Genomic DNA, 26,942 nt, shown 5'->3' on the forward strand with positions numbered 1-26,942 from the left:
AAGTGTAAACATAGTTATATACCATAATGAGGATGTGCTTTACTATCTACTGACAGAGCCTAAGCTAGATTCTTGTTGTTATTGAACATTTTTCAGGGGCATCTTTCTTGAGAGTCACAATTTTCCATCCACTAATGCTTTATTCAGTGCTGCTGTTTTTTAGAGGTCTTCACTATTTCATGCTTATTATAAAACAGAGAGTAAAATATTTTTCGGGGTTAACAAAGGTTAGATGATGTGACCTAGTTCTGCATATCTGGTTTTCAAAATTTTGCAAAAAATGCTTGACCTTGACTAGGGCAGTGGTGTGGCCGCAATGCCTCATGGCCTCTGGTTGCCTTTCACAGTCACCCTAGGCATCACAGCTATTAGTTGGGAAATGCTGGTGTACACAAACTGTTTCATTATCTAGAATAACCAGGTTTTCTACCAAAGTAGCCTGGTAGCAACAGCCTGTTTATTTGAGAAGATGTCTCAGTAATGGTGGAACAACTGACCAACTAGATCCTAATCCAGAGGCTCATCTCCCAACGTGCTGAACTTCTGCAGAGCCTGCTGAGGACGCAGAGGCTGTTAGATCCCTCAAGGTGAAGTCTGTCTGTCTTCACCCAAGCCAAATTCCTCTGGCAGCAGTGGGAGTAATGTGTAATAAGACCTGAAGACCCAGTTAGCCAAATTACATCAGATGAGTACATCCTTGCTTCCGAAAACTTTTACTCTAATGCAAGACCAGTGGACATGAGGGGAGGGGAGCAGAAGTGGGGAATGCATTTAAAGAGGTTGCTTATAAAGCAATTCTGTTTTTTGCTGTTTGATTTTCAAACTATTTTAATTATTTTTTCATTTATGAATATAGGACCTTTAATGAAAGGGAGAAATTATTTGGTGCTGTTAGAGGGGAAATTACACTCACTGCAAAGAACAGACGTGTAGGCAGGAGTTGCTGCACAATGCTGAAGCCGCTTGTTGTTTGTCAAGGAATTAATTAAAGTGGTTCTTGCCTCTGTGAACGTCTGTGCATTTTACATGGTAATACAAAATATTTCTTCATCCCGTCTTTATTTATTTATTTATTTACTATCCTTAATATCTGGCTTGTGCTGAACAGCCAAAGCGGTGTGTAGGTCAGACATAGGCATTCCTTTTTGTCATGGTTAACATCCTAATCTCTTCAGTGCTCAGCATAGTTTAGCCCCAATGCATAGGGATGTGGCTGTTGGCACATCTAAAGCTTTGCTGGAATTGTGTGTGAGGGGAAGAGCAGAGAAGAAAAAAATAACAGAATGAAAGTTCTTGTTTTATGTAAAAATCTTTCTACCTTGGCTCTCCACAGTATAAATTATTGCATGAAATATTGATTTGTTGCGAGGCACAGTTCCATATCTTATTTGTTTAACTCCTGCAGTATTTTAATGAAAATCCAATTGGATTTTGACAGGTTAGGGTTGTACTTTTAAAGGGAAAATGGCAGATTTGTAGATAGTGATTCCTTGAAGAGTGATTAGAGACAGTAGCTTACATAATTACTACATTATATGTATGTTACCGGTGTTACATGGCATTAAAATCACTCATTAATCCACAGTCTTCTTATCCCCAGTAGCTAAAAACACAAAGAATGAAAAAGTAGACCAACTACCATGAGAAATAGAACAGATCCTCAAAGGAGGTCCTAATTGCTTTAGAAAATTAGATACTATGTCTGATAAGAAGATTGTGTGCATGTATTTCTGTGATTCTGGCACTCCATGTTGATGATAGCTTTCTTATCTGGAATAATTAGGGCTATTCGTTGTTGGTATGTTTCTGTGCTTTAATGCAGAGTGATGGCTGCTGTAGCGATGCACTGTTGTTCTCCGGCATACTGTACGCAGCTCGCACAGGCTTTGCGATTTGTGTTTCTGTAAGCTAAGATGGCTGCCTTGCCCAATCAGATACGAGAGGAGGGCCGAAAAATAAAGCATAATGCAGGCTCATTGGGATAATGGGTGGTTGCCTGATACAACATGCAGCAGGGAGGCTTCCCATGGAGTTCAGCTGGGCTTGCATGAGGACTTACCGTAATTTTCTTTAGCAAAAGTATACAGCTATGCGGTTATACTATATACGGTGGAGAGGAGTCAAAATGCTTGGACCTGGGACAGAAATGATGAGATACTGAAACTTTAGTTAGCGTTTCTAAATGCATAGAGTTTTCCATAAGTAAAAGTGGCAAGGTTAACACCATTGCATGTGGGGAATGCGAGACCCTTCTCTAGAACCAGATCTTCCTTCATACGGGAAAGGCGATGTGGATTATGAAATTAGGTTCTGATCTAAAGCTGAGTACAGTCATATGGAAAGATTTGCCAGTCTTTGACTTGATGCTTTAATAAAGGTTTGAGTCATACGGTAATAACCTATGTGAAAGCAGCTGTGGAAAGGTGATTGTAGCTCTCTAAATATTACGAAATGTATGGATTAAATGGAGAATCTCCACACACACACACCATATCCACTCTCCCTATTTTCTAGTTCACTGTGTACAAGAGAAGAATTAAATATTTAGTTATTTTCCTCTTCTGCAGGTAAGATTATGCTCTCTTTTAAATTGTTCTTTTTTTAATTAGTGGTTAGGGTGCCTGAAAACACATAGCAAGTTCAAAGGTTTATCTGTGAGGCTCAGCGTTGTGCTGAAAAATGCACGTTGCTTGGGCTTGGGCAGGTTATTGTTTGAACTAAGTAAGTTCCAACCACTGTTGATTAGCTTTTGAACATTTTTTTGTTTCACAGTAGTTTCTCTGGTGTTTGTTCTGAGCTCAACCAGGTAAAGTAAATAGTAAATCTCAGTTGAGATTGTTATACTCATCAAGTAGGAATTCTCAATAGTGTTCAGATCCTCTGCCCTTTGTTTTCAGGAAGGCAATGCTATTGTTTTGAGTGAGGTTGATGCATTATATACACTTACAGACAGCGGAAGACACTATTTTATGTAGTCCCTTGAATACAGTTTGTGCAGAGCGACTGTGGCTGGAAGCAGGGAGTGCTGCGAGGGGAGCCCTGTCCCACCAGGACGTTCACTGTCTTCCAAACAGTAATGCACAACAGTGGAAAGAGAAGCTTTTTGTGAATTTAATTTTTTCAGTAACAGAGCGGGATGAACCCTTGAGCATCCCTAATGCCAAAATTAGGAATTGCGAAGGTCCCTCCCTTGGAAGTCACCGATCCTAAACCTCAGGTGGGAAGGGAAGGGAGCCCAGCTCTCCTCTGAGCATGGCCTTTCCTCTCCGCTCTTCCGATTCCCTGCTTCCTTTGCCAGCGGTGCCTGGTGGTAACGCGCACCTTGTCGCGGGGCCTGTGAGCCGCTTCATTCGCCATTCTGTCGGAAAATCGCTGCGCGGGTCTTCAGCTCCCTCCGTTGCCTGTGGAAAACCTGTTGATCTGTTTCTTTGGGGAGTTCGTGCACCTTAGAGCACAGGAGGGCTGTGTTTGTCACCGCATTCGCTAGGTAGGAAAGAAGGCTGCCTTTCCTCCTTCATGGTGGAGAAGTAGTACGGCTCGTTAGCGTTCAGCCCGCGAAGCCCACTGCATTCCAGAGGATAAGGACTTCCAGGATCATACGAAGTCGCAACAGGATGTGTCAGAACCAAAGCTGCATCTCTGTATTTCATACTGAACCTCAAACGAGAGTATGCAAATGTACGTCACAAAGAGAGTGCTTAAACTCTGTTTTCAAATAAACAAGGAATAGATGGAAGGAGAAGGGCTTGTTCACCTGGATCTTCCTTGTGTTTTTGAAGCACAGCTTTTGCTGGGGGACCCCGAAGAAATAAGGATTGTATAATTTTAACTGTTCAGCAAGCTAAAGTATTCATTTTAAATGAAAATATTTATAATCATATGTCAGGAAATGAGTGTGATTTCTAGGCAACTATGGTTAATAAGAATCCTGTGGTTTGAAATCTAGTGTATGGCTGCTAAATAGTTATCCATTTTAAAGCTGTGCCGGCCTATGTGTATTTTTAGGCATCCTATCAATAAATATTTTATAAAGTGCTGCAGACAGTCAAGGGAGGAAATGTTCTGTTGCAGAAGAATCCAATTTCAGGTTCCCCATAAAATGATGTATTTTACAGGGTTTGATATCAGATACAAAAACAAGGATGTTGTATAAGCTCCATCAGATGTAATCACTGAAGAAATCCTGCTGTGTTGTGAATTATTTGTGATCCATCAAAGAAAATAAAAGGGCTCTAAACAGTCCATCTAGTGATAAATATCAATCTGCATGTGTTCCTGTATTGATGAAAAAAGCCATTCCTTACTTTTATTAACAACAAGGTCAGATTGGTGGTAAATGAAAAGAAGACAAATAGTCTTTATTGATACTTATGCCACATGTTTAATCAGGAACAAATTTTGCAAGTGCTTGCTATAATTGAATATGCTTTTGTGAGACTTCTACAAATGCTGGCTTGGAGATGGCAGATTGAAATCACCTCTTGGGGACTTCGCTCCATGATTTTCAGAACTTCTGATTTATAGGATCGTGGTGGTGGCTGCCTTCGCCTGACGTTTTCTGTGTACCTAAGAACCACCTAACACTCAGCCTTCTATTGCTAAATTGATGCAGGGGAAAACAGCCTTTCTGAAGTATAAATTGACATATGCAGCTGAGGCTTAGCTATAAAAACATAATCTTATAATGACAGATTTAACTTTCAGAACAGAATCGCTAGGGACACCCCATCGACTGAGCGTTCGCCGCACCCTGCTATGCTATGCTATGCCTGGGAAATGCTGTGGCATGGGGGAGCAATGCCATTCAGTGCAGCCGCTGGCCAGGACACCATCCTGCCTCTAGGAAACTCCTAATTCCTTGCCATTTGAGCACTCATTTGCAAACTAACCACCGCTGCAGTCGTTTGTCGGTGCCCACCTTTTGCATGAGGCGCTTTCTGCAAAACATGTAAAGCCAACTTGAAGTTGTTAAATCAGAAACGAGCTGTGGGTGCAGAGGGCTGTAGGGGAAAGAAATCTGCCATTTGCATTCCTTCCTGCTGTTTTAAGTGGAAGCGGTTGTAAAACGCTGCAAGTGTGTAGCTAGACACACCAAGGTGATCATTTCTCCCAATGTAAATCCATACCAAAAATATTTAAGACTGCAGGGAAGGCTTTCATTTCCTTTGTTTAACCAGCAATAAAACCCATCTGAATTAGGCAAATAGCAGCCATATAATGGAAAATATGTATTTCTCCTTGCTGCCTCTAAAAACAAGGATTTTCTTCATTCTGTGTTGTTTTAAAAAGCTAGGATTTGGAGCATTTAGAGATCTGGTGTGCATACAAGTGAATAGTGGGAGAGGAGAGGACAGGACAGCAGGCTTTTGCTTGGAGCAGCAGCACTGTAGCCACATAGTATTATGGTGCATAAAGAAAGCAGGAGCTAAGTTTCAAGTTTGTAGAAGCAGCAAGAATCACACCAGGACATTTCAAACGCAGAAAAAGGAGAACCAAGTCCTGGGGTAGTGGAGGGTATAGCTCAGATCTGAGGAGACATCTGGTGCCTCCCTAGTCTGCAGCTTTCTGGGGCCTGTCTCAGATAGAGGGGTATAAAACCTTGGGCGCCAGAGCAGCGTGCGGTGCTGCGAGCCTACTGCAGCCCTGTGGCTTCGCAGGAGCCGACCCTGGGATGGTGAATGTGGTGCCACTCACCGGAGTCTGGACAGGATCCTGATTAAGATGTCAAATAAGAAGCCACATGTCTGTCAAATGCAGCATCTCTGGCTCCCTTATCTTTCTGTGTCAAGCAAGGTGTCCCCAGTATTACAGGGTGGGAGTTACAGAGGAGTTTCCTAGATGCCTTTCCCTCAATCAGTAAAGCCCCTGGGATTGTGTAATGTCTGTATTTCTGTCCCTTATCTAGAGCGCTACACTTTTAAATGTCAGCCCCAGCCTCTCCTTTCACATATTTAGTGTGGGGAATTAGGGAATATAAGGATCAGCTCTGTCTTTACACAACTGCTAATTATTAACATTAGATACCCCTCATTTTATTTTTTGGAGGTGAAAAATAGAGCCGGGTGTTGACAGGACTGCCTGCGTGCTTTGCACACGTGGCAGGCCCTTCCAGACGGGGCATTAGCATATGTCGAGTGCGTTTTAGAAAATGGCTTTGCTCTGTTACTGGTAAAAGTACTAGAGGGAGTGGCTCGCCTAGACCGCCTGCTGATAGATGAGGTCGAAAGGATGACTTTTATGTTTTCAAAAGAGCTCATGGGTTTTATTTCAAGACAAATAGACAATGAGAAGTGATTGCCTTGTTTAGAGAGCACTCCGTTACATATGGATTTTTTTTCTGAGTTTTTCATCCCCCCAAAAATCGGGGTATGGTTTGCATAAGTAATTATTTTTTACACATGCTTTTTTAATTCAGACGTTGCTGCAGAAGGCGGCTTGAAAGAACAAAGGAAGCAGGTTGCAACACTTTTATTATGTTGAAGCAAAATATTAAGACATGCTGAAATATGCATATGCTAAGTTGATAGGCTGCAGATACCTGGAAGGTAATGCTAAGGGACTGCCTCACTGTGTCTCTAATAGAGTTTTAGTGAGAAGTTTTGTCATCTTGGTAAGCAAATGCAACCATAGCCAGGTCCCCTGTGGCCTCATTTTATGTAGGGTGCTTTGTACCATGATGGATCTTTCATTACCAAAGAATTTGTTGTGAAATTAAACATTATGCATTCCTAGGACCCATCCTTTTCTGGCTGCTGAAGTGGTTTTGAAAGTATAAGATCCATTCATAAAATTAATTGGCGATTAAAAGAACAGTAGGTTGTAGAAAGTGCTTCTGGCTGGCTGATTATATGACTTGAGCACCCCTGGAGGGTCTGGTCTGCAGAGTTAGCTTTTCCATTGCCTGGGTTTTGTGTTTGTAGATTGCTTTGCTGGACTGAAGTAGCTTCAAGCCTCAACCTGCCCAAAGTTTGGGATTCTTTGGCTCTGAGGTTTTGATTTAGGTCTTGAAGCTGCCCATCAGCATCAGAAGCATTACACAACTGCCTTTATTTTCAATAAACGTATCCAGTTAAATTTTGTTTAGCAGGCAGTGAAGTATTATTAAATGGGCATAATACATGCAAGGGTGATTCAGGTATTTCTGCTTTATCTGCAGCTTGGGATTTTGAGAATAATTAAACATTGTATTTTCACACCCTTCTTTTATGCTGAATGGTTATAAAACTTTATCTCAATCTCAGTATTTCTTCTTTTGCTTCCAGATATTAATCTGATCTTAAATAAATGGTATTCAAACCAGACCCCATTTGAATCATGTATTATTCACAATAAATCAGAAAATGTAATTGATGGCTTTTAGAATATATAACGTTGCTTTCATGGAAAAGAGGAGTTGAAATATCTAATTGAATATGTAGGTAAAAAGGGCTTTTCTGAACATGATTAAATATTAGTAACAAAAACTATTTTTCTATCCCTGGTTATTGGAAGTGCATCACTATAAGTAATTTACAGATCTTAGCAGGATACAATAGGCATGAGAAGGTTTCTATTCTATGAACAGCATACATGAGCTGAGCAGTATGCATGAGAACCAAACTGCGACTGATGCACATTGCCACAAATAATTGCTATAGCAACATTGTCATCATGTCTGAGGTCTGCCTCCCTTGGGTTTGCACCCCAAGTTTTCTTTATGATGAAACAAAAAGCCTCCTCAAGTTGAAAATACTGTGTACTGCTTAGGGTATTGATAGCTTTTGCATTTTTTCAAACAATTAAATTTCAAATGTTGAAAAGCATAGTGGAACATTAGAGGAAATCATTTGCTGTCATAGTGTCCATATATGACAAAATTAAACATTTTCAAAGGGGCACTATGGCTGCTTCCATACAATTAATCCTTGTAAATTGGTGTGATCAGGTGAAGAAATTGCCTGTGGGCGGTCTCACCTAGCTTGTGGAATTTTTCCTTCTTTTTGCCTGAGTGCTTAGATGTTACATTAGTATTCTGTAAAAATCAATCAAAATAATGTTTCAGAGTTGTTATTTCTCTTATTTCAGATTACTGCACATTGTGATATCGGTTGTGTCTCTGCTTGTTAGGAGCTCCTTGACTCAAAATACTGAAATACAGTATTGAATACACATCAGTTTTTTTGAGTGAGCATAGCAATAATGATAATACTTGCATTTATGTAAAGCTTTTTTGACCAGATTCTGGATCCCAATTCCTGCTTTGCACTATTGGGAAAAACTAGCAAGGGATGCCTTATATGGCAAGGGGTATATCACAGAGCAGTCAAAGAGTACTTCTGTTTGGTGTCAGTGTAAAACATTTATATACTTCTGAGGACTATTTCCACTTGGTAGCTGGTCCAGGGTGAGTTGGACAGTGCTTTCCAGGCAGCTCCTGCCCATTGCATGCAGCTGCAAATGTGTAGCTCTGTGTTTGAGCTTCATGACATACTGCACATTACTCCATCATCATTATTATGAACAGAGAGCAGCATGAAATAATTTCAGTTCATAGAGTGACTCAGTGAAGTCTGAACATTGACTCCAAAGGTAGAGCACTGAGTGCAGCAAAGGTCAGCGATCATCCGAGAAGGCTAATTGGAACAGCTCTAATCGGGGAGGCAAAAGTGAGCAGTGTTTACAAAGTAATGGATCTTCCAGTGATAGGAGGGAAAAGAGAGAGGTTCCATGCTCCAGAGGAGAAACCTCCGGGGAGTAGTGGAGGAGGAGGTTGGGGCTCTGATGCAAGTCCAAAGAATACTAAAGGGATGAGAAAATCAATGTGTGAAGGTAGTTTTACAGCTTTGTCCAGGTCTAAGAAATCTGGGGTATTTTTGTAAAGGTGTTTAAAAAAAAGAAAAAATCCCTGTAATGCGGTATTCTACCAGACAGATGAAGCGAACGAGACGGTGTCGAAGCTTACTCGGACAAATAGAAGCTTTAGAGACCTGAACACGAGAGTTCAGTGGTGTCCAGCAGGAGGAATGCCAGAGGTGCTGATGGAGATAACCTGGCTGGACACTTGATGCTGAACTAGTGGGAGAAGGATTGACATAGTCTTATTGTTTACACAGTCAGACACACTAAGCTGGTCTATAAGCATTTCGATGCAAGTGTAATGGCTTGCCTCCATAAGGGGTTTTACCAGTCATGCTGCTGTTGTCACACTTGCATGGATGGACCAGAATAGTCAGACTGGTTCGGCTCCTCCTATTGATCCTCCTATTGAGCAAAACCATGGGCTGACTAGAGGTAGTTTATACTCCTCTCCAAAACCACCCAGAAAACATCTAATTTTTTTCCCCAGCATAAATTTTAACCCCATAGGAGTGTACCAGTTTTAATTAACTTTGCTTATTTCAGAATAACATTCCCATGTAGACAAGAGAGACAGAATTTAGGAGTTTAATTCTAACCTTTGCTGACATAGCATGCAGATTTAGGGAGCCAAGTGAAAGTCTTCATTGCACCAAAAAAAATTCTTCTAAACTTCCATCTGAATTTGAGCCTGGGGCTTACAAAATCCTTTTCAATTTTAAAGAGGAACCTTACTGTATCTTTTTGTTTTCTCCCCAGTCAAGTGAAATATCCTTGGTTTTATACTGTATTTCAACAACAAAATTGCAAGGTCTTGTTTGTTTGTTTGCTTTTTAAAGAAGAAATGTAACTTTTAGGCTCTTACCAGAGAATGGAAAGACCTTCTCAAAATATAATGCCATACTGAATAACTGGTGTGTGCATGGATGGTTAATCTCCCCTTTTGCATTCTGTTTTGAATTCTGTACCATATTCTGAGTAATTGCTCATAATATAATAATAAAGGTGAAACATCAGAGTTTCTGAGACTTAATCATTTTAACTTAGATTTTTTGCATTATTTCAGAAGAAAAATGTCTTTGGAGTGTGTCTCATAAGTGTGTCATTTTGCAGTCAGATTAGCAGTTAGTCCATAGACTTAAACAGATTCAAGTTTAAGAAAATGCTGCATCGGTTTGGACTTTCAGTTTTAAACAATTTCACAACAAATGATGGTCTAAGTCCACAACTGAAATGTGAACTCTTTGTTTCCCTGGAACTGTATAGCTTTACACCAGCTGACCTTCAAATATCTCACTATTAATCCATATCAACATCTAATTAAAGATAGCATCAGACTGTGTAGGCACCAGGCATGTGAGTTAAGATTGCACATCAAACTTGAGTTCTGGCATCCCCTAACTGCTGGGTGTTCATGTTCACTCCTAGAATTCTCCAAATAAAATGTTATTTTCTCAGTTGCTTTAAAATAAAACTGAAGAAACATATGTCATTATGCACTATCAAACTGACACCCCTAATTAGATATCTAGCACAACAGAAACCTGTTAGATCCTCCTTGCAGATCTGTAATGCCGAGATATCAAAATGATTAGTAGGAGACTTAGGTTTATATCATTTGAAATGGTGGGTGCATGTGGACCAAGTATCCACAGAAAAGTTGAAGTCTTTGCCAGGGTGTTCAACGGATAATTGTTGAGAGTGCATGGAAAGCTGAAATCCAGAAATCTTGGTGCCTGATCTGATGGCTGTAAACACCTAACGCTTCCTGCCAATGGCTGGCTGAGCCTCCCTTATCCTCCTCCGATGCCCCTTCTGTCATCTTTTTAGCTCACCATGCTGGTTTCCTTCTCAGCCCTGTTTGCTGTTTGTGCCTCTTGGCTGATCTACCGTAAGTCTTCGTTCACCCCATCTTCTCTTCATTTGGTAACAGTTCCTTCCACTGTACGTTAAGCACAATGTTTTACTTCTTTTTCCCAAACTCTCCAGCAGCTGACCTCAGTTATCTTTCACTTGTTTCTGGTTCTTCATCTCGGTATCATATCTTACCATCATTCCAAGCCTGATTTCTCACTCATTTATAATTCAAGTCTGGCCTGTTCCTGCTCATTGCCCAGATGCCTGCATGCCTTCAGCCATAGTACTGACAGCACAGGAGAGAGCGTCTCCCAAGTCTCAGTTCCTGTCTTCAGTAGTGGAAAGGAGAATTTGCAGAAAACTGCTACGTACCCTGTGAAGAAAGACCATATATTTAGGTCCCAAAACCAAATGGCCTCCTGCGTGAACTGCAGCTTTTCATAGGCTGACACCATCGACAAGATGGGTAGATTTTCTTTCATGTGGCAGAAAAGACTCCTGGAGCTGCTAGAGCTGCTTCACAAAATGGTTGTAAATGATGCCTGTCTGTCTGTCTGTCTTTCTCTTATTTGTTTTTACTTACGCTAGTTGGAGAACTTATGGAACTGATTATTGGAAAGTGTGTGTGCATGCGTATATACTTATGATCAGATGCACACACGCTTAATAAAAAAGTACCAGCAGGGCTGGAATGTGTCTTTAAATAGCTAATTGTTAAACTAAAAGTGATTCCAAACAAGGTCTTCAAAATGGAAAACACTGAGTCTTAAATGTGGGCATCATCCTTGTACTATTTTTTGATGTGTATTGAATTGACAGCACTAAAGCAGTGGTAGAAATGAGACTTTTCCTATTTAAATGACGGTCACAGGTTTTAACTTCTCTGCTTCCTATTGAAAGTGTTTATTTAAGGAAATTGAAGCCTGGAAACAGATTTTTTGAAGGCTAAGTGATGCCACCTAATGTGTGCCTAACTCCCACAACAGTCACCTGGAGCAGCTCCTCGGCATATGGGGTATCACTGGTTTCCTGTAGCATGCGTTTCATGTGCATTTTGAGTGCAATTTGTTAGACAGCTATGAAATAAAGGCATCATTAACACATCCAAATACCTGTGTGACAAATGTACAGTTTAAGAAACTATCTAATTAACTGTATCTCCAAAACAGGAGATTTAATGAAACCCTTATTTTAATTGAAAGGCAGTTAGGCATTTTCTCCTTCCAATGCATGTGTATCTAGCTCTTAGTATTAACAAGTTATGCGTGCAGAACGAAGATCCATAGGATATTTCTCTGCCCTGTGAAACTGATGTTATTTCCTCAGTACTTCTACTGGTCCTGCCACTGTTGTTTGATTTTTTTTTTTTAATAAAAACATTACAATAAGGAAATGTTTCATATTTTTAGTGGTGGGACTTAATATTTAGTATTTGAAAAGGCCATATTTCAAAGAGAGATTATTGGGAAGCCAGCTTCAATTTTCCTTCCTTGCTTTGGGTAACCCAGTGATGCAGGGGGATAAAATGTGGCCAATGGAGTTAGTATCTGGGAGGGAACAATGTGTCTTTTTGACCCCTTGAAACTTTTAAATTGTAATCTTTGTAATAGAAACTGGAGACAGAAAAAGGAGAGTGTGGGTGGTGGTACTGGTGCTCATCTTTTCTCAAGGAGAGCCCAGTTGGGAGGGGAATGACTGCATATGCTCACCTGCCTTTGACTGACTTAGTCTAATTTGCTTTGAGTCAAAGACATGCTCCAGTTGAACTTGCAAGGACATGATATAGGTAGGTCAGTGTTAAATAGAAGATGCTGTTATCCATTTACTGTGCTTCTCTCTTAACATACTTTTATCTCTTTGAGGCCTTCTTAAAAAAATGTTTGTAGGTGAGATGGCTGGTTTAGCTAAACGCCTCCAAAGCAGTCTGATAGTTTATGCAGTTTTCTACATTTCTTACAAAATTAGTATTTTGTACTATCATTTTCTGTATCATTTTGAAATGAGGTAAGAAAACCTTTTCCTCCCTGAAAATAAGGTTAATGAGAATAGAGAGTGCAGATCAGTTTGCAGGAAGTATTCCTTGTCAAGCGTTTTCCTTGCGTTCCTCTCTTTTGAGACTAGTAATAAAATTCCCATGGATTTGAACAGAGCAAAAATACCCTATGCGGTACAATTTAATAGTGAGGAATACGCACAGTAAGTAGAACTGGCAATACAGTAATTCTATAAAAAAGATGGAAGCATTGTTCAAAGTCAGTGCCTTTCTGACTTTGCTGTACGTAAGGGCTTTTAGTAACTAAGTGGTTCCAGTCTTTTCTCTAACTTTGTATGTATTGAGTTTTGCTAAGAATAGTCCTAAGCCATGTTATTAAGTTTCATTGGGTTATCCAGTAGCATTTCAATTTTCCCGTTCTGTTTTGCAAAAAGCCAGTCTGTGCTGGGGGCTCACTGGTCAATTTAAAAGCCCCCCCTCCACTCAAATAGTCATTTTTAATGACTATTAATGCTTAATTGTCATTAAAATTAATGTTAATACTCATTAATTAATACTAATGCTTAATACATCTTTGCCAGAGTTGTGTGAGACAGATGCAAAGATAGTAAGTCTCACGTTCCCAAAATTCAACAATCTCTGTACATGTGATGTGTAATGCAAAATTAAAAGGTTTGCTATCGCTGTTGTAATTTTGCAGTTTAATAAGCAGATACTTTCTGGGCTTAAAAAAAATGTGAATGTCTCCATTGTGGTTTATGAGTTCAGAATTAATGGAGACAAAAATGTTTACTTCAGCAAAAGAGAAGGCTAAAAATAAAAAGATACCAGAAAATACAAGCGTACAAGTATAATGCTCAGAAACATTTCTCTTATACTTAGAGTCAAAATTAATTTTTTGTCTAGGAAAAAAATAAGCTTTTGGATTTCCTCAGTCACATTCTATTTCATATATTTTTGGTTTAGTGCAAATTGAAAAACAAAAAACACCAAGCTGCATTTTTGTTGTTATTGTTCTGTAATGAAGTGTGGTATTCGTGAGCAAAGAATGAGAATGTTCTGAACGGAAGCGCAGAAAGAAAGCATGTGACTTTTAAAAAGCGTTTACACATTAATTGTCCCTTGTTCTCAAGCTATTTTAGTTACCTGAGGGAAATAAGGATGAAAAAAGTAAATTGAAGCACAGCTTCTGATTGGAAAGATTCATGACAGAAGCATTTGTAATTAAAGAATGAAGTTAGCGAAAAATCTGATCTATGAAAACAGAGGTTTGAATCTAAAAGTTAAATGAGAGAGAAATAATGTAACTGTTTATTGTCATTCTTCATCCAAACCATGGATGCTTTAATAAGTGAAATAGTATAATTAGCATACTAGGTATCGTACAATTAAATGCCAGTGTGTTCTTCACTGGCATGTTGCATATCAACATCTACTTTAAATTATAAAGTTCAGTTTTGTACCATATCTCTTCTTTGAGTTTTTTCTCTGGCTTGAAATCCCTGGGCTTGTTCTGTCTGCAGCCTTACACAGGTTGGCCAGGACTTGTGGGACAGCCCGAGCTGCAGGGATGTCCATCATGTTGTTCCTTTTTATAAATACCATGCCTTGTGGTGTAGCTTAAGTCTTGGATCAAGTAACAAAGTGACCTGTTCCAGAAAATGTGTGTAAACCTTCCTTCTCCTGCTGAAAAATAAGAAACAGTAACTCCTGTGATTGATACTCCTCTCACTATGCAGTTGCTACTTGCTGTGCTTCCAAGAAACCCAGTTAGGAAATGACCAGGTAGTTTCAAGAAGAGAAGTCTCAAATTGTCCCTGATGTTACGCAGTTAGTGCAGTGTTAAGGATCTCCTTGTAAGCCCTTTAAATATGGTAAGAGTGGCCAAGGAAAAAGACAGTGATAATGTTGGATGCATTTTCATAAGCTGCCTAATGAGGAGAGAAACAGAGAGGAAATACAGTGGATTAATTTTCTAGCCAGCAGGTCCTGAAAAGTCTCATAAGGGCATAATGAAAAGATGTTCATAAATAAATAGTTTTCTTTTTTTGCTCTGCATCTGGGAAACTAACATTATGCATATGTTGCAGGAGGTGATGGACATGACCTGATAGGAAACTTTTATTTTTTTTTTTAATTAGCAATACTTTTATTTTTGAGGATTAATGCAGAGTGCTGCTGGATTAGCCGTCTTGGTAAAATGTTGTAGCTTTACCAGTGCTTGGATTTTCTAAGCTCTGTTTTGTTTTTTTTTCTAGATGAGTTAAACAGCTCTGAAACTCTGACCAAAGCAGTTCACTTCAAATTCAGAGCTTAAAGGAAAACCATGCAGTTTTGTTGACACTATTTGACTATAAATCCTCTTCTCAAATATATTTGAGCTATTTGTGGTAATTTTGCTGATGAGAATTTAGATGTTTGGGATTTTTATTTAGGAGGAGATTGCAGAAGTAATGTGAATGCTACTCTGCATTAAAATAATGTTGTGGGCTTTAGGACTGTTGCTCGCAAAGCCTCCTGACAGGCCTAATGTAGAGAGGGGTGGGTGCCAGCAGTAAGGTGGTTGTGCTCTGCTGCGTGGGACAGCTGCGTTCCTGTCGTCCCTAAGATGTGGGGAGGAAGGCTGCCCCGGAGGGCATCATCTGGAGTTTTTTACCTAGCCCTCAGAGTTTAATTTCTACAGCAGTCATTTCAGAAACTCAAAGGCCTTATTTGTGTTTGGTTATTATATCCTAGATGTTTAATATTCTTCTGTGAGAGGAACTTTCTAATCAAGGCGTTTGCCTTTCTCCCCGTGTCAAACACTGACCATTCCAAGAAATAACCTGATGGTATTAATTTGATGAAAGCTGGATTTGAGAGAGTGTTTGTTTTCAGTTCCTGTACTTTCACATTAGAGGATAATAATATGTCAGCAGTTAATAAAAGCTATGCTAAATATTGTGTATGTGCTTGAAATATTAGCATTTTAATATCCATGTCTAGAAATGAGATTTTTCCGTAGCATAACGATGAGAAAATGCTTTTTGTATGTGGGTGGATGAGCAGAAATTGATGCACGTATATTTGTCTGACCTGTAGCAGGTTAAATACAAATTTACAGGCGCTTGTCCAAATGGCATGTCATCTAGAGCTGATATTACTGCTAGATAACTGTAGGGTCTTTCTCTGCAGACTACCGTATGGAATGGAAAGTTATTAACACTAGTGAGAAGCGAGCTGCAGAGTATGACTGATTAATGTGTGACATATTCAAGTTTCGTTCTATGACTGTCTCAACAACCAGTCATAGAGATCTGCTTCATACACAGAAAATTAAATTTAAATTGCAAAGTCTTGGCTAGAAAATTGTGCAGTTAATCCAGTCCCAAAAATGAAATCTGATTTTTTCTACATGAACTCTTCTGTGATTTTTCATACCCTGTTGGTTTCTGCCAGCATTCCCATTGGTTTAGGCTACTTTATTGCTCCCTTTAAAGGAGAGAAGAAAAAAAAGAAATATATATGAGAGTGGTTTTTAGGAAAGTCCCTCACTGCTTCAGAATTTAATATGTCCAACCCAAAAGTACAAAATGACTACTCAAAGCTTCTTTCTGTAAACTTCGTATGAACCATGCTTAAAAAAAAAGTTTGCTATAGCTAATTAAGACGATAGCTGTGTGTATCTGTTGGTTTTTCAAATCTTTTATTCATACCATGGCTCCAGCTATATACCCTTCTGCTAAGCTGAAGCAGACCTCTGTGTTTAAATGTCAGTTGTAGCTAATTCTCACTGAACTAAAAAGCAAGTATTTGAATAAGCTTTTTCCAGAGGGAAAGTGAAGTAATGTAAGCAGAGCTGATAACCAAGAATTGGGGAAAAGGAGAATTAGAGCTTTCATTTCCTAGTCCTGCATGTGAAAGTATGTTTTCAGATGGTCATTTGTTAGCAGTCTTTAAATTTTTGCCCATTAAACTTCACATAATAGGGTCCATTTACATCAGCTGCTTGGTTTTCTGGCCGTCCCCTTCCACTGCCTGAGCTCTCTCTGCTCCCTCAACCTTACCATTAATTTCTCTGTTTCTTCCTTACTTTCCCTCACAACCCAGGGATGCCTTGGCCTTCTGTTCCTTAAAAATTAGACTATAAATGCTGCTTGCCCCTTCCTTTGCTGCTCAGGCTGTCGTCACCTGTGCACTCACCGGGCATTATTTTAAGTGTATTGAGTTTCCTCCATGAGGCTCTGCAGCCGTGCTCTTGCTCGGCAGGCACCATCTGTTCACAGCATCCTCTTGGCCGGTCTCCGGCTTTGGCTTTGCTTCAGCTTCCTGACTTTTCTTCCTGACTTTCCGGCCATTTTGCAGAAAGAGTTTTATCTCCTCCTCAAGATCTCCATGTCTCCATGACACTGATGCTTTATTTGTTTCAGGTTGTCCTCACCCCCTTCCATCACCCCTTTCTTGCCTCAGACACCTCTGTCCTGCCAGCACCCCACAGGTCATCTCCTCTCAGTGGCCCTTTTCATGCTTTCCTGCACCCTATGCCAGTGCCTGACACGTGGGGTGCTGCCTCAGAGCCGCCCATAGAGCTAAGCCTCCCCTAACCCTTTGGTGGGCCTCACTGCTGGTGGAAAGGGAAGGGGAAAAAGGCTCAGCTAGGAAGGGGTCAATCGCAAGCTGAGCCCCAGACAGTCAAATTCCCAGTAGCATTTGTAGATCATTCTGTTCCAGGAGCTGTGCAGCCCTCTGCAAAGCCCTTCAGGATGTGCTGCTTCTCTGACTCCCTCACAGACCTCTCATTTTCAAAACTAAGCATGTCCTCATGGACGTTGCTAGATCAGGGCCAGCGCTAGCCTGCATAACCGCTAAAACTTACCAGTAGCATCCTCACCCTCCCCTGTTATTCTCTCTCGCACTCACTCATTCCATGCATTGCTAAATTGAACTGTAAGCTCCTCAGAGCAGAGCCTTTCCCTTCCCGTTTCCTTTAGCACCAAGCACAGCGATGCCTGACTGCTATCATTGAACACCACAGCTGTAAAAATAAATAAGAATCGCTTTGATTACACAGTTGAAGTTCTAATCTAAAATAATTTAAACAGTAGTCAAAAGCAGTTATGCTGTTTATAATTCATATAATAATTTAGGACTACCAGTTTTTAACTATTGTGTAATTTAAATTTACTTGCAGTTCTCATGGGATAAAATATATTATTGAACAAGAAAGGAATAAACTATATTCAGAGTAGCTGTAGGGTGCTACGACTTAAAAGAGAGCTGATGGAATGCTATAGGAGAAAATATGCGGGATCCGTTATACCATTAATGAATGCACAGTTTAGACTGGTGATTTAATTCTCGGATCGTATTTCTCTGGTACCTTCATGTTTAACAGGCTTCATACATAAAAACTGAATAAGATGGTGGGTTTTTATGCCCAGTCATGCAAAAATTGGATAATCAAAAAGCCTGACTTATCTATATTGTTTATTCTAGTGCTTTTTAACACCATATTTGAAAAATGAAACTGCAGTTTTTGATGCCATTGCGGATTGAACCTATGGGTGTAGCTTTTGAGGCAGCTTGATAGTTGTTCCCAGCTACAGGCTATGGCTATATTTAAGCCATGACTAGAGTGTCATTTTTTGACCTGGCCAAGAGCTTTGTTGGAATAGTCACCATTTCCTTCCTGAAGCAAGGTGGCAGATTGGGGATATTTTAAACTCTCTGTTGGCCAAGAGCCAAACCGTGAAGTCCTTGTTTTTGCAAGCAGAGCTGCCTGATATGTAAGACTTATTCTTGCAATGGCCGTACCCATGGATAATTGTCAGAAACTATGTTACGTAGTGACATCCGCTTTTACAATATGTGATTTTTATCAATTTTTTATATTGGTGCAGTAATTGTAAGCTTTTCTATCATCCTTTTTTGAAATGTTAACAGATGTCCAACTTTTTAAGAAGCCATATATTACAGTGGACTGCATTTTAAATCATACAGCCACACCAGTAGACTAAATCTGAAAAGATCTGAAAATGCACAAAGAAAAGAAGATAAAATCAAAAGAAATTCTGCCTGGCCTTCCAGGTTGTGCACAAGCTATTTTAATTTTATTTTTGTTAATCTCTTACAACTAGAGTATCCCTTCTTAGATGAATTTGAACAACTCACCCATGAGACATTCTAATCCGATCTTGTATTATGATGATACTAGCTAGGATGTTATCCTATTAGACACTTGCTGTAAATAAGGGATTTTCCACTGACTTTTAAATCCTTGATTAATGAGGATGCTCAGAGCAGTGTCCTGTAAATTAGCCATAGTGCTAGCAACAATTGCAATTCACTTAGGAGAACTGATTTATTTTAAATCTTACCATCCAAATTAAAAAGCAAGAGAAAAAAATAATGTGCAGTAGTCTATCTCGCATTATTTGTCTATCTCGCATTATTTGTCTATCTCGCATTATTTGTCTATACCCCTTGGCTGCATGAGACCCTGAGCAGGGTCTAAATCCTGCTCAGTGCTCAGGTAAATCTCCCATTCACTTCAGTCAGAACTCTTCTGGAGAAAGAGCTCTAATGCTGGCCAAGAGTATTTCTTTAGTATGCATGTATTAATATATATAGTTCTTTATATTCTCTAGTGTTTTAGTTAATTCATAATCCCATTTTAAAACATGCTAAGCAGTCTAATGGCTTTCATTTCTAACTTGGAAGCTCCCACTTCACTTTCACAGCTGATTTATTTCCATTCTGGAAAAAGTGTATGAGCAGCAGGAAAGAGGTGTTTGGGGTTAGGTGAAAGGGCAGAATAGAGGGAGGTTGTGATACATCTGTTAATTGATATTTAAACTAGAAATATTCCTAACACGGTTTTATGAAGAAAAAAATTTCCACATCATCTTACTTCTTCTCTCCTTATTCCAGTACTGATACTTGATTTATTGCTTGCAACAAAATCAGTTTTACATCCGGTATTGACTTTGAAACATACAGTATTTCCTTTAATACTCAGAAACAGTAATGAGATCTTTCCTGACATGTAATATTCACCTTTATTTAAGGTACTATTCATTTCTTTACCCATAATACACATGCACTTTTATCAGTCAAGAACATCCGTGTGTTCTTTTAGAAGTGTGCATTCTCTTTCCACAGATGAGATTGGAATTAGTGTCACCTTATAATGACAGTTTTGATCCTTCTGCTTATAAGTAACTGAGTAAATTATCTTTCATACTTCAAGATACTTAAAATATATGATTTTTCCAGTTATTTTCTGGTGATTTTGATTGCAGTGCAAACTAGAAAGAGTAACTAGATCAACCTAACTTCAGTTACTTAATCAAACTGAAATCTGACCATCCTATCCTATATCAAGAATAATCAAAGACACTGCAATAATTCTGTAATTCTATCTGAACTTTTTATCTTGATCTGCTCAAGTTACAAGGGTCAGGGGCTTACACGTCCGTGCATGTACCAAAGCACCCTCAAACAAAATTCCATTTAGAGCTGTAGATCCTATAGAAGTCATTCCTTGCTATGTGAATATTGTATAAGCATATGTTGCTCTCTGTTTAAGAATATTTGTGTACATTTGCCAATGATCAATTGGTAAATATGGAGTATTGCAGCTGCAGCTCTTACAAGTATAGTGTCTTCTCCAGAATTATGGGTAGAAGGGAATATGTGACACTGGCAAAGCTAGAACTGTTTGGAAGATGCATGATACTTTTAAAAATACTTTTTGGTTATTTTGTGTGTGTTTTAAAGTCCAGAGTTAACTTCTGTGCAATTGGTTGGTTGCTTGTTTGATTATTTTTCTTTATATTTTAGAAAAAACACAGGTGATTTTCCAAGAAGGAACTAAGATACTGATTCTCAAGGTTAAATGCTTATCTTTGGGGGGGGAAATGGACAATAGAAATTTAGCAGGATATTTGCAGCTGTCTTCTTGTTATAGTTCTATTTTTCTGCACAGCAGAAAGACTGGGCAACTAGAATAATTTTTTGTTGTTGTCTTCTTATTCCGAATTTGTCAGCTTACTTGGCAGCCTTATAAATTCACGTAGTGTTTCCCTGCTATAAATTTCCTCAGCCATAAGGAAAGATGATTTTTATGATTATGGCATTGAACTGTGACATAACATAGCTGTCATCTGTGGCCTTTTTGGTTACCTTCAGCAAGTTTCCTCATTCTATTATGCCTCAATCTTCTACCTGTAAAATATGATATTATCATAATAGACTTGTCTTTGTTGTGCTTCACATATTAATGAATGTATTCTTGTATCGCTTTCCTATCTCACAGAAGTGCTGAAAGAATACATTCATTAATATTCTTGAAGGGTGACAAAGAAAAGCCTGTTACTATAATATTCCTTGCTTTAAAACTTCGGTTAGAAGAATAATGATAAATAGCATTTGTAATGCTTTGGATAACAGAAATAAAATTGTTACATGTTCGGAATTAAACCCATGAGGAAAAACTTTGTATCTTATGTCCCTCTCTTATACCCATCCAGAAACTGTTTAAATATAATATTTCCTGTTGACTGAGATGGTTTCTAGTTAGCATAGGTATCATACAAAAACCCAAGAACGGCTTTTTGCCGACTGTATCTTTAGCCACGTGTTTCAGTATCATGTAGTCTCTTACTCTCTCCATGAATTTCCTACACTGAGGTGAAAGGAAGCTTGAAAAGGACAGTTAGGGGAATGTCTTGCCCATAGGAAAAGCTGCTTCCTAACCTCATTAATAATTTCTTGAGAAATGACCAGAAGCATGACAGTTTATATTTCCCCGCTGTTATTTCCCCTAATAACTGTGGATGTTCTTACTACATTTCTCAGAGGTGGCTTGAGCAGAAGGTATTTCGCTTTATCAGGTTCAGATTGATTGCCTCTGTATTTCATTGTATATCTTCTTGTTCTTGCACTGTAAGAAAAGCAAGATAGGAATCCTCAGTTTCTTTTTATATAGCATTCAGTGTTGTCTGTACCCCTATTATATACCCCTGTATTTGTCTCCTTTGTCTTGGTTTATTTGATTTCTTTGGATGAAGAGCTGTCCGGGTTAATTTTGGACAGATGTTCCGAGAACCCCTCTGAACTAAACACAGAACTCAAACAGGACTTATTTAAGACAATAAGATATTCTGTTACTTTCTAACACCGCGTATATTTATGTTTATGTTATCATTTCCTTTCCTTAACATTGTTTCCTTTTCTTTAACTCAAGGATTTAAATGCTTGGGTTTTTTTTGTTTTTTTGTTTTTTTTAATCTGCATTTAAGAAAGCAAGTGCAATTATTGGAGAAAACATCACTGCATTTCTGATAGTTTTATCAGCCGCAGGCAATTCAATATTTTGACGTGGATTTTTAATGCTTTCAGTGTTTTCAGGCAATATCATAATGGAGATATTGGAGAAAAAGGGGGAAAACCAGCAGCCTCAATATACGTATTCCATCCCTCTACTTTCCGTTCTTATTACAAAAAAAGATTAAAATGTTTAAGGGCCTGCTTTGGATATATAACACAGTTTCTTTAAAAACTGACAAGTGTGAATTGAAAAGCAAAGTCCCATTAATGCAGAGTTGGAGAGTGTCACTGTGCCATTAAATATTAAGTCTGGAATGCTCTAGGCCTTGCAACAGAAGAAATGTCTGTGAGAATCTAACAACCTGTTAGATGAATTAAAATGGATTTACCTGACTTTTGTTTTCTTTGCAGACCACCGATGACATCCTGGTGGCCTCGGCTGAATGCCCCAGTGATGATGAGGACATTGATCCCTGTGAGCCGAGCTCAGGTGGGTTAGGTTAGTCAACTTTTTTATTACTTCCTTTTATTTCATATTTGCATGCTCCACTTGCCCAGGAATCTGTAGGGACAGCCTCTTCTTACAGAGCAGGGAGAAGTGGAATTGGGACTTTTACACAGTTCACTGCCCATTTCTCAAAGGCAGCTGCTGGTGCCACATCTGTTGATAGTTGTGATATGAGCAACATCAACAAGGAAGTGCAGGAGGACCCATGAGAGGACATTCGGGGGCCCCATAACTGTTTTTTGTGTGTGTGTGATAGAGAAGGGATGATTTGATTTAGGAGAAAGATGGTGCGATCGCTGCTGCCTTAAGCATTTCCCCCAAGTAAGATATTTCAATATTTCAAATATTATATTATGCCAGGAGTAGAAGCAGAGTTCAGTTTTTATTTTATCAAATACTATAAAGATGGTAAAAACCTCAAAATGTAAAAACAAAAGCCTGAAATTTCAAATTGTTTTGTGGCATTTTTCCAAACCAAGGACTATTTAGAATGTACATTTTAGTTCTGATTAGAAACAAAAATTTTTGACATTCTGGTAATTCCCATGGAACCAAAAAAAATGGTGTTTTGACCACCTCTTTCCTACTCCCATAGAATAATGGGAAATTGGTTCTAATTTTTCTGTCCAATATAATTTCCCACTTACATTCATAGTGGATTAAATGCTACATACCTTCTCTAAAAATCTGAATGCTTATTGCAGATGTGAAAGGAAGACAAGACTTCATAATAACAACTAGAAGAAATTATGTTACTCTATAAACCTTTAAAAAAAATCCCAGATATCCAAAGAATTACTCCTGCTTTCATTGTTGGCTTGGGTTAGCTTTTCCCTTTTTTGAATAGCAACTTATGGTATCGTATTTATCTCAGTTTTTCATACTCACTTCAATTCTGTTTTTCAGTGGTACATTTATTGTCAGTCGTTTTAGATAATTTGGTAGTCTTCGGTACTTGTTATAATACTTAATGGTAAAAGAAAAATTAAGATAAATTTGTCATGCACCAATATATTTAGATATTAATGCAAAACATAACTAAGAGGCATCTTTGTTTAGTACAGCACCCAAATTTGGGGCCAGACTTATGTCTGTATAGCCATCAGGCAAACTAAATGTTGCTTCAAATGCAGATACCCAGTTCTTTTTTGAAGTTGCATAATCTAAAGCTCACATGCAAAAATTATTTGATTAAATTTAAATGAAGGCAGAGAAGATTATCAATTATCCTCATGTTTGATGGACCTGCAAGGTAGCATTAGACACCTTCCAGGAACCAAGATCTTGAGCATTTAAAGGTTAGATGAGGATACTTTGGAGTCAGTTTCTTGTGCTTTCCAAGGTAAAGGTTTCAGAGTGTTTTTCCAAATACCTAGAGATGGAATTACCAGCCTTAAAACTGAGCAGCAACAGACACATCCAAGTTGCACATTTTTACTTCTCTCAGGAAGTGTTTCACTTGCAGAAGTGCCAGATACCATGAGCAAGATATTTGGGAACTGAGATGAGAGTTTATTTATATGAAAGTTTGAAAATTGATTTCCAGGATTTTTTTTTCTGGTATTTCCTTCCTATTTTCAAATTCTTGGGTTCAGCAAGACTGTCTTGTCCAGTATGAGTCAATATACTAGCTCACATAGCTTTGAGCTCATACATGGCAACTGCTTCCTTCCTTTAGTTAAATCAGGCAGTACTGTTCAGGAGACATATGTAAACCTTTTGTCTATTACATTAGTTACATTCATATTATCTAGCTCTAAAAAATTTTCCAAAGCCACTGTTGCGGTTGTTGTATTAGAAATGTATTTGCTGAAAGCCAATGAAATTTGAGAGTAATACTTCTCCGAGGTTATTTTGACTCTCAGATCTGGGGCTGCAATGTCTAGCAGTTCTGGAGCCATGCACAGTCATTTAGCTGGTGGGTGCAGGAATGGGAGGGGTGAAATGAAGCTTTCTGACAAATTATCATTTCTACCCAAACTGTGACCCAGAGTGGAACGTGAATGTTAGTCTTCCTGCAAAGGCTTGCCGTTAGCTTTAGATCCTCATGTTTAGCTTTCCTGTTTTAGCTTCTCATTCATGACCCCACTACACTTCTCATTTTTGTTTGTTTGAGAATGGTTTTGCTGTTTTATTTCTTGCATCCCAGCTGCTACTGCTTTTAGAAGAAAGTGTGGATTGGCACAGGAGTCATGTTCTCCTAAACCCAATTGTCTAGATTGTTTTATCTGTCATTCTCTACATCAAAATGTCACTTGTCCTCCCACTCTGCAACTCTTAAAAAGCTGTTAATTTGCCTCCCTCTTCATTGGCCTTGTCCTTTTCTCATATTTGAAGTAGCATGAACCAAAAGACTTACTGAAGTCTTAGCTTCTAGCATATCTGCCTCACTGGAAGCCTCTTTTAAATCTTATTCACTTAGTCTTATGAATAAGCTCTATCCATAAGTAGTCCAGTAGCAGTATTGCTAGTACAGCAGAGCAGCACTGCTCCATCTGAATAACACTGCAGTCTGCCCTCCATGTCGACTTGAGCTGCTCCTAACAATAGGCTGGAACTTAAGGGAGAAAAACATAATATTGTTGAGAGTGACCAATTAATAATTTCTTTCTTTTAATTTGGGATAGGAGTTGCAGAAGAACATGCCCTTCCGCTTAAATTCTGCCCATGGCTCAGTTCAGCTTTTTCCCCTAAAGCCTTTTTAGAAACCAGAATTGTTCCTCCACATCCTCGCTGATGCTAGTGGAGCTCAGGTCTCCCAATACATATTTGAGGAGGCAGAATACATGATTATCAGGACAATCTTGTGTTACGTTGTAGTCTGAGATCCCATTAGATTTCTTCTCTTGCTGCTTGATGGTCATTGAGCAGAAGAGGGACCTACACCAGCCCGAGGGACAGTGTGGCGCTCTCAGGAGAGTGTCACCGATTCTTGAGCAAGAATACGTTTTAGAGAGGGTCAAAGCCCACTCGAAGTCCGTTGACATAAGAGTACATTTAAATAATGACTGCCCATAGCATGTTTATTCCTAGCCAAATTTCTCAGCTCAGAATGAGAGCCTATTCTGCAAACACTTTGATTATGGTAAACCTATATATTAATTAGAGAAATAACTGATTAGCTAGATTTTACTAATTAGCTAGATTTTTGCTTTAAACAGGGCTTCTTTTCTAGGAAAAATGTGTTGCAATTTGTAGTGGCTAGCAAGTCTTGGTCTGTCACCACCAGCTTTGCTTTCTGTGCACCTGTCTTCTAAATAATAAATGGAAAGATGCAATTTGCAACAAATTTCATATGGGACATAAAATTTAGAACAGATAGGAGCTGCTAAGCAGCAATCCCATCAACTTGTCTGGAACATAAAGTCACAAAAATTATAATTGCAGATTTCATTGTGCTATACAAACTGCTAAATGTGCCATAATTGGATGAAGTCATAACAAATTTATTAGCATGCAAAACTTAGTCAACATATTTTGTTTGCATTATGTTTTGTGTGGTAAGGCAATGGTTTTTGCTTTTACAGTCTCCCCACATTCCCTTTTCTTACTTTAAATGCTAATAAGAACACTAATAATAATATTTTTCCTCAGCTTCATGTCATAGAGGAAATAATAAAGCCTTTTCATTTTGCAGGCAAGTTACGAAAAATGTTAGTGGAAATCTATCCAGAAGAGAAGACCTGGGATGGTCTAGTGATTCTACCTGATGAGCTGTGAGACTGTGGGAGGAAAAATTGCCATTCAGCATGTTAGGAGTGCTGTTCAACCCTTCTCTGAGCTCTCTAGAGAGCTTGGATTTCTGCTGAGTTTCAGTGAGCATTAGTGCTGCACAGATTATTTGTTCCAGTTACACTGGCCTAGTGCTTTATTTGTTAGCCATTGTCCAGCCACTTCTGTAGCTATGGAAATGTTCCAAAATGCAGAGAGGTCCAAACAGGGTCGAATGAAATGAAGTCATTCAGTTGCATGTCAGGGAGATCTGGACCAGGAGAAAGTCTTCAAGTTTCTACTGTATGCACAGCCTTTCTTTTTCCCTCAAATTACAGTTAGATACTTTTTAAACTAGGGCCTCAAAATAATTTTAAATTAGAATTTAGTTTCAGCACCTCTCCTGACAGACCCAGCAAATGGGTTGATAGAGGACAGGGCGGTCTTGAAGAACGTAGGCAGAAAATATATAACTCACTGGCCCTGGAAGGATTAGCACAGGACAGCTGTCAAAGCGAAAACATGGTCTTGTGGTAACAAACCAGGCTTTTTGTCAGGTTCAGACAAAACTTTCTACCAACAGAAGTTGGTATCTTCTGTTAGTATCTTTCTACCAGCAGAAGCTCATATGTTGCAATCGAAACAAATGCTTCCTCATCCCCTAATCAACATTCCTCTGTCTAGCAACCCTTGGATTCCCTATCACAGAGCAGTATTTGTTATCTCATC

General features: G+C 38.9%; 1 protein-coding gene across 24 annotated transcripts in view; it reads left to right on the forward strand.

Moving 5' to 3' along the window:
- NRXN1 (neurexin 1) overlaps positions 1 to 26,942 on the forward strand; it is a 719,531-nt gene that overhangs the window by 678,137 nt on the left and 14,452 nt on the right. For 15 of the 24 annotated variants that reach the window (XM_064509774.1, XM_064509766.1, XM_026095404.2 and 12 more), the window contains one exon: positions 22,406 to 22,493. In XM_064509774.1, the coding sequence (XP_064365844.1) occupies positions 22,406 to 22,493 (88 nt within the window). The remainder of the gene's footprint in view (positions 1 to 22,405; positions 22,494 to 26,942) is intronic. The other 9 variants (XM_064509775.1, XM_064509767.1, XM_026095411.2 and 6 more) reach the window with 1 other exon arrangement.

Source organism: Dromaius novaehollandiae, chromosome 3, assembly GCF_036370855.1.
Source record: "Dromaius novaehollandiae isolate bDroNov1 chromosome 3, bDroNov1.hap1, whole genome shotgun sequence".
Taxonomy (NCBI): Eukaryota; Metazoa; Chordata; class Aves; order Casuariiformes; family Dromaiidae; genus Dromaius; species Dromaius novaehollandiae.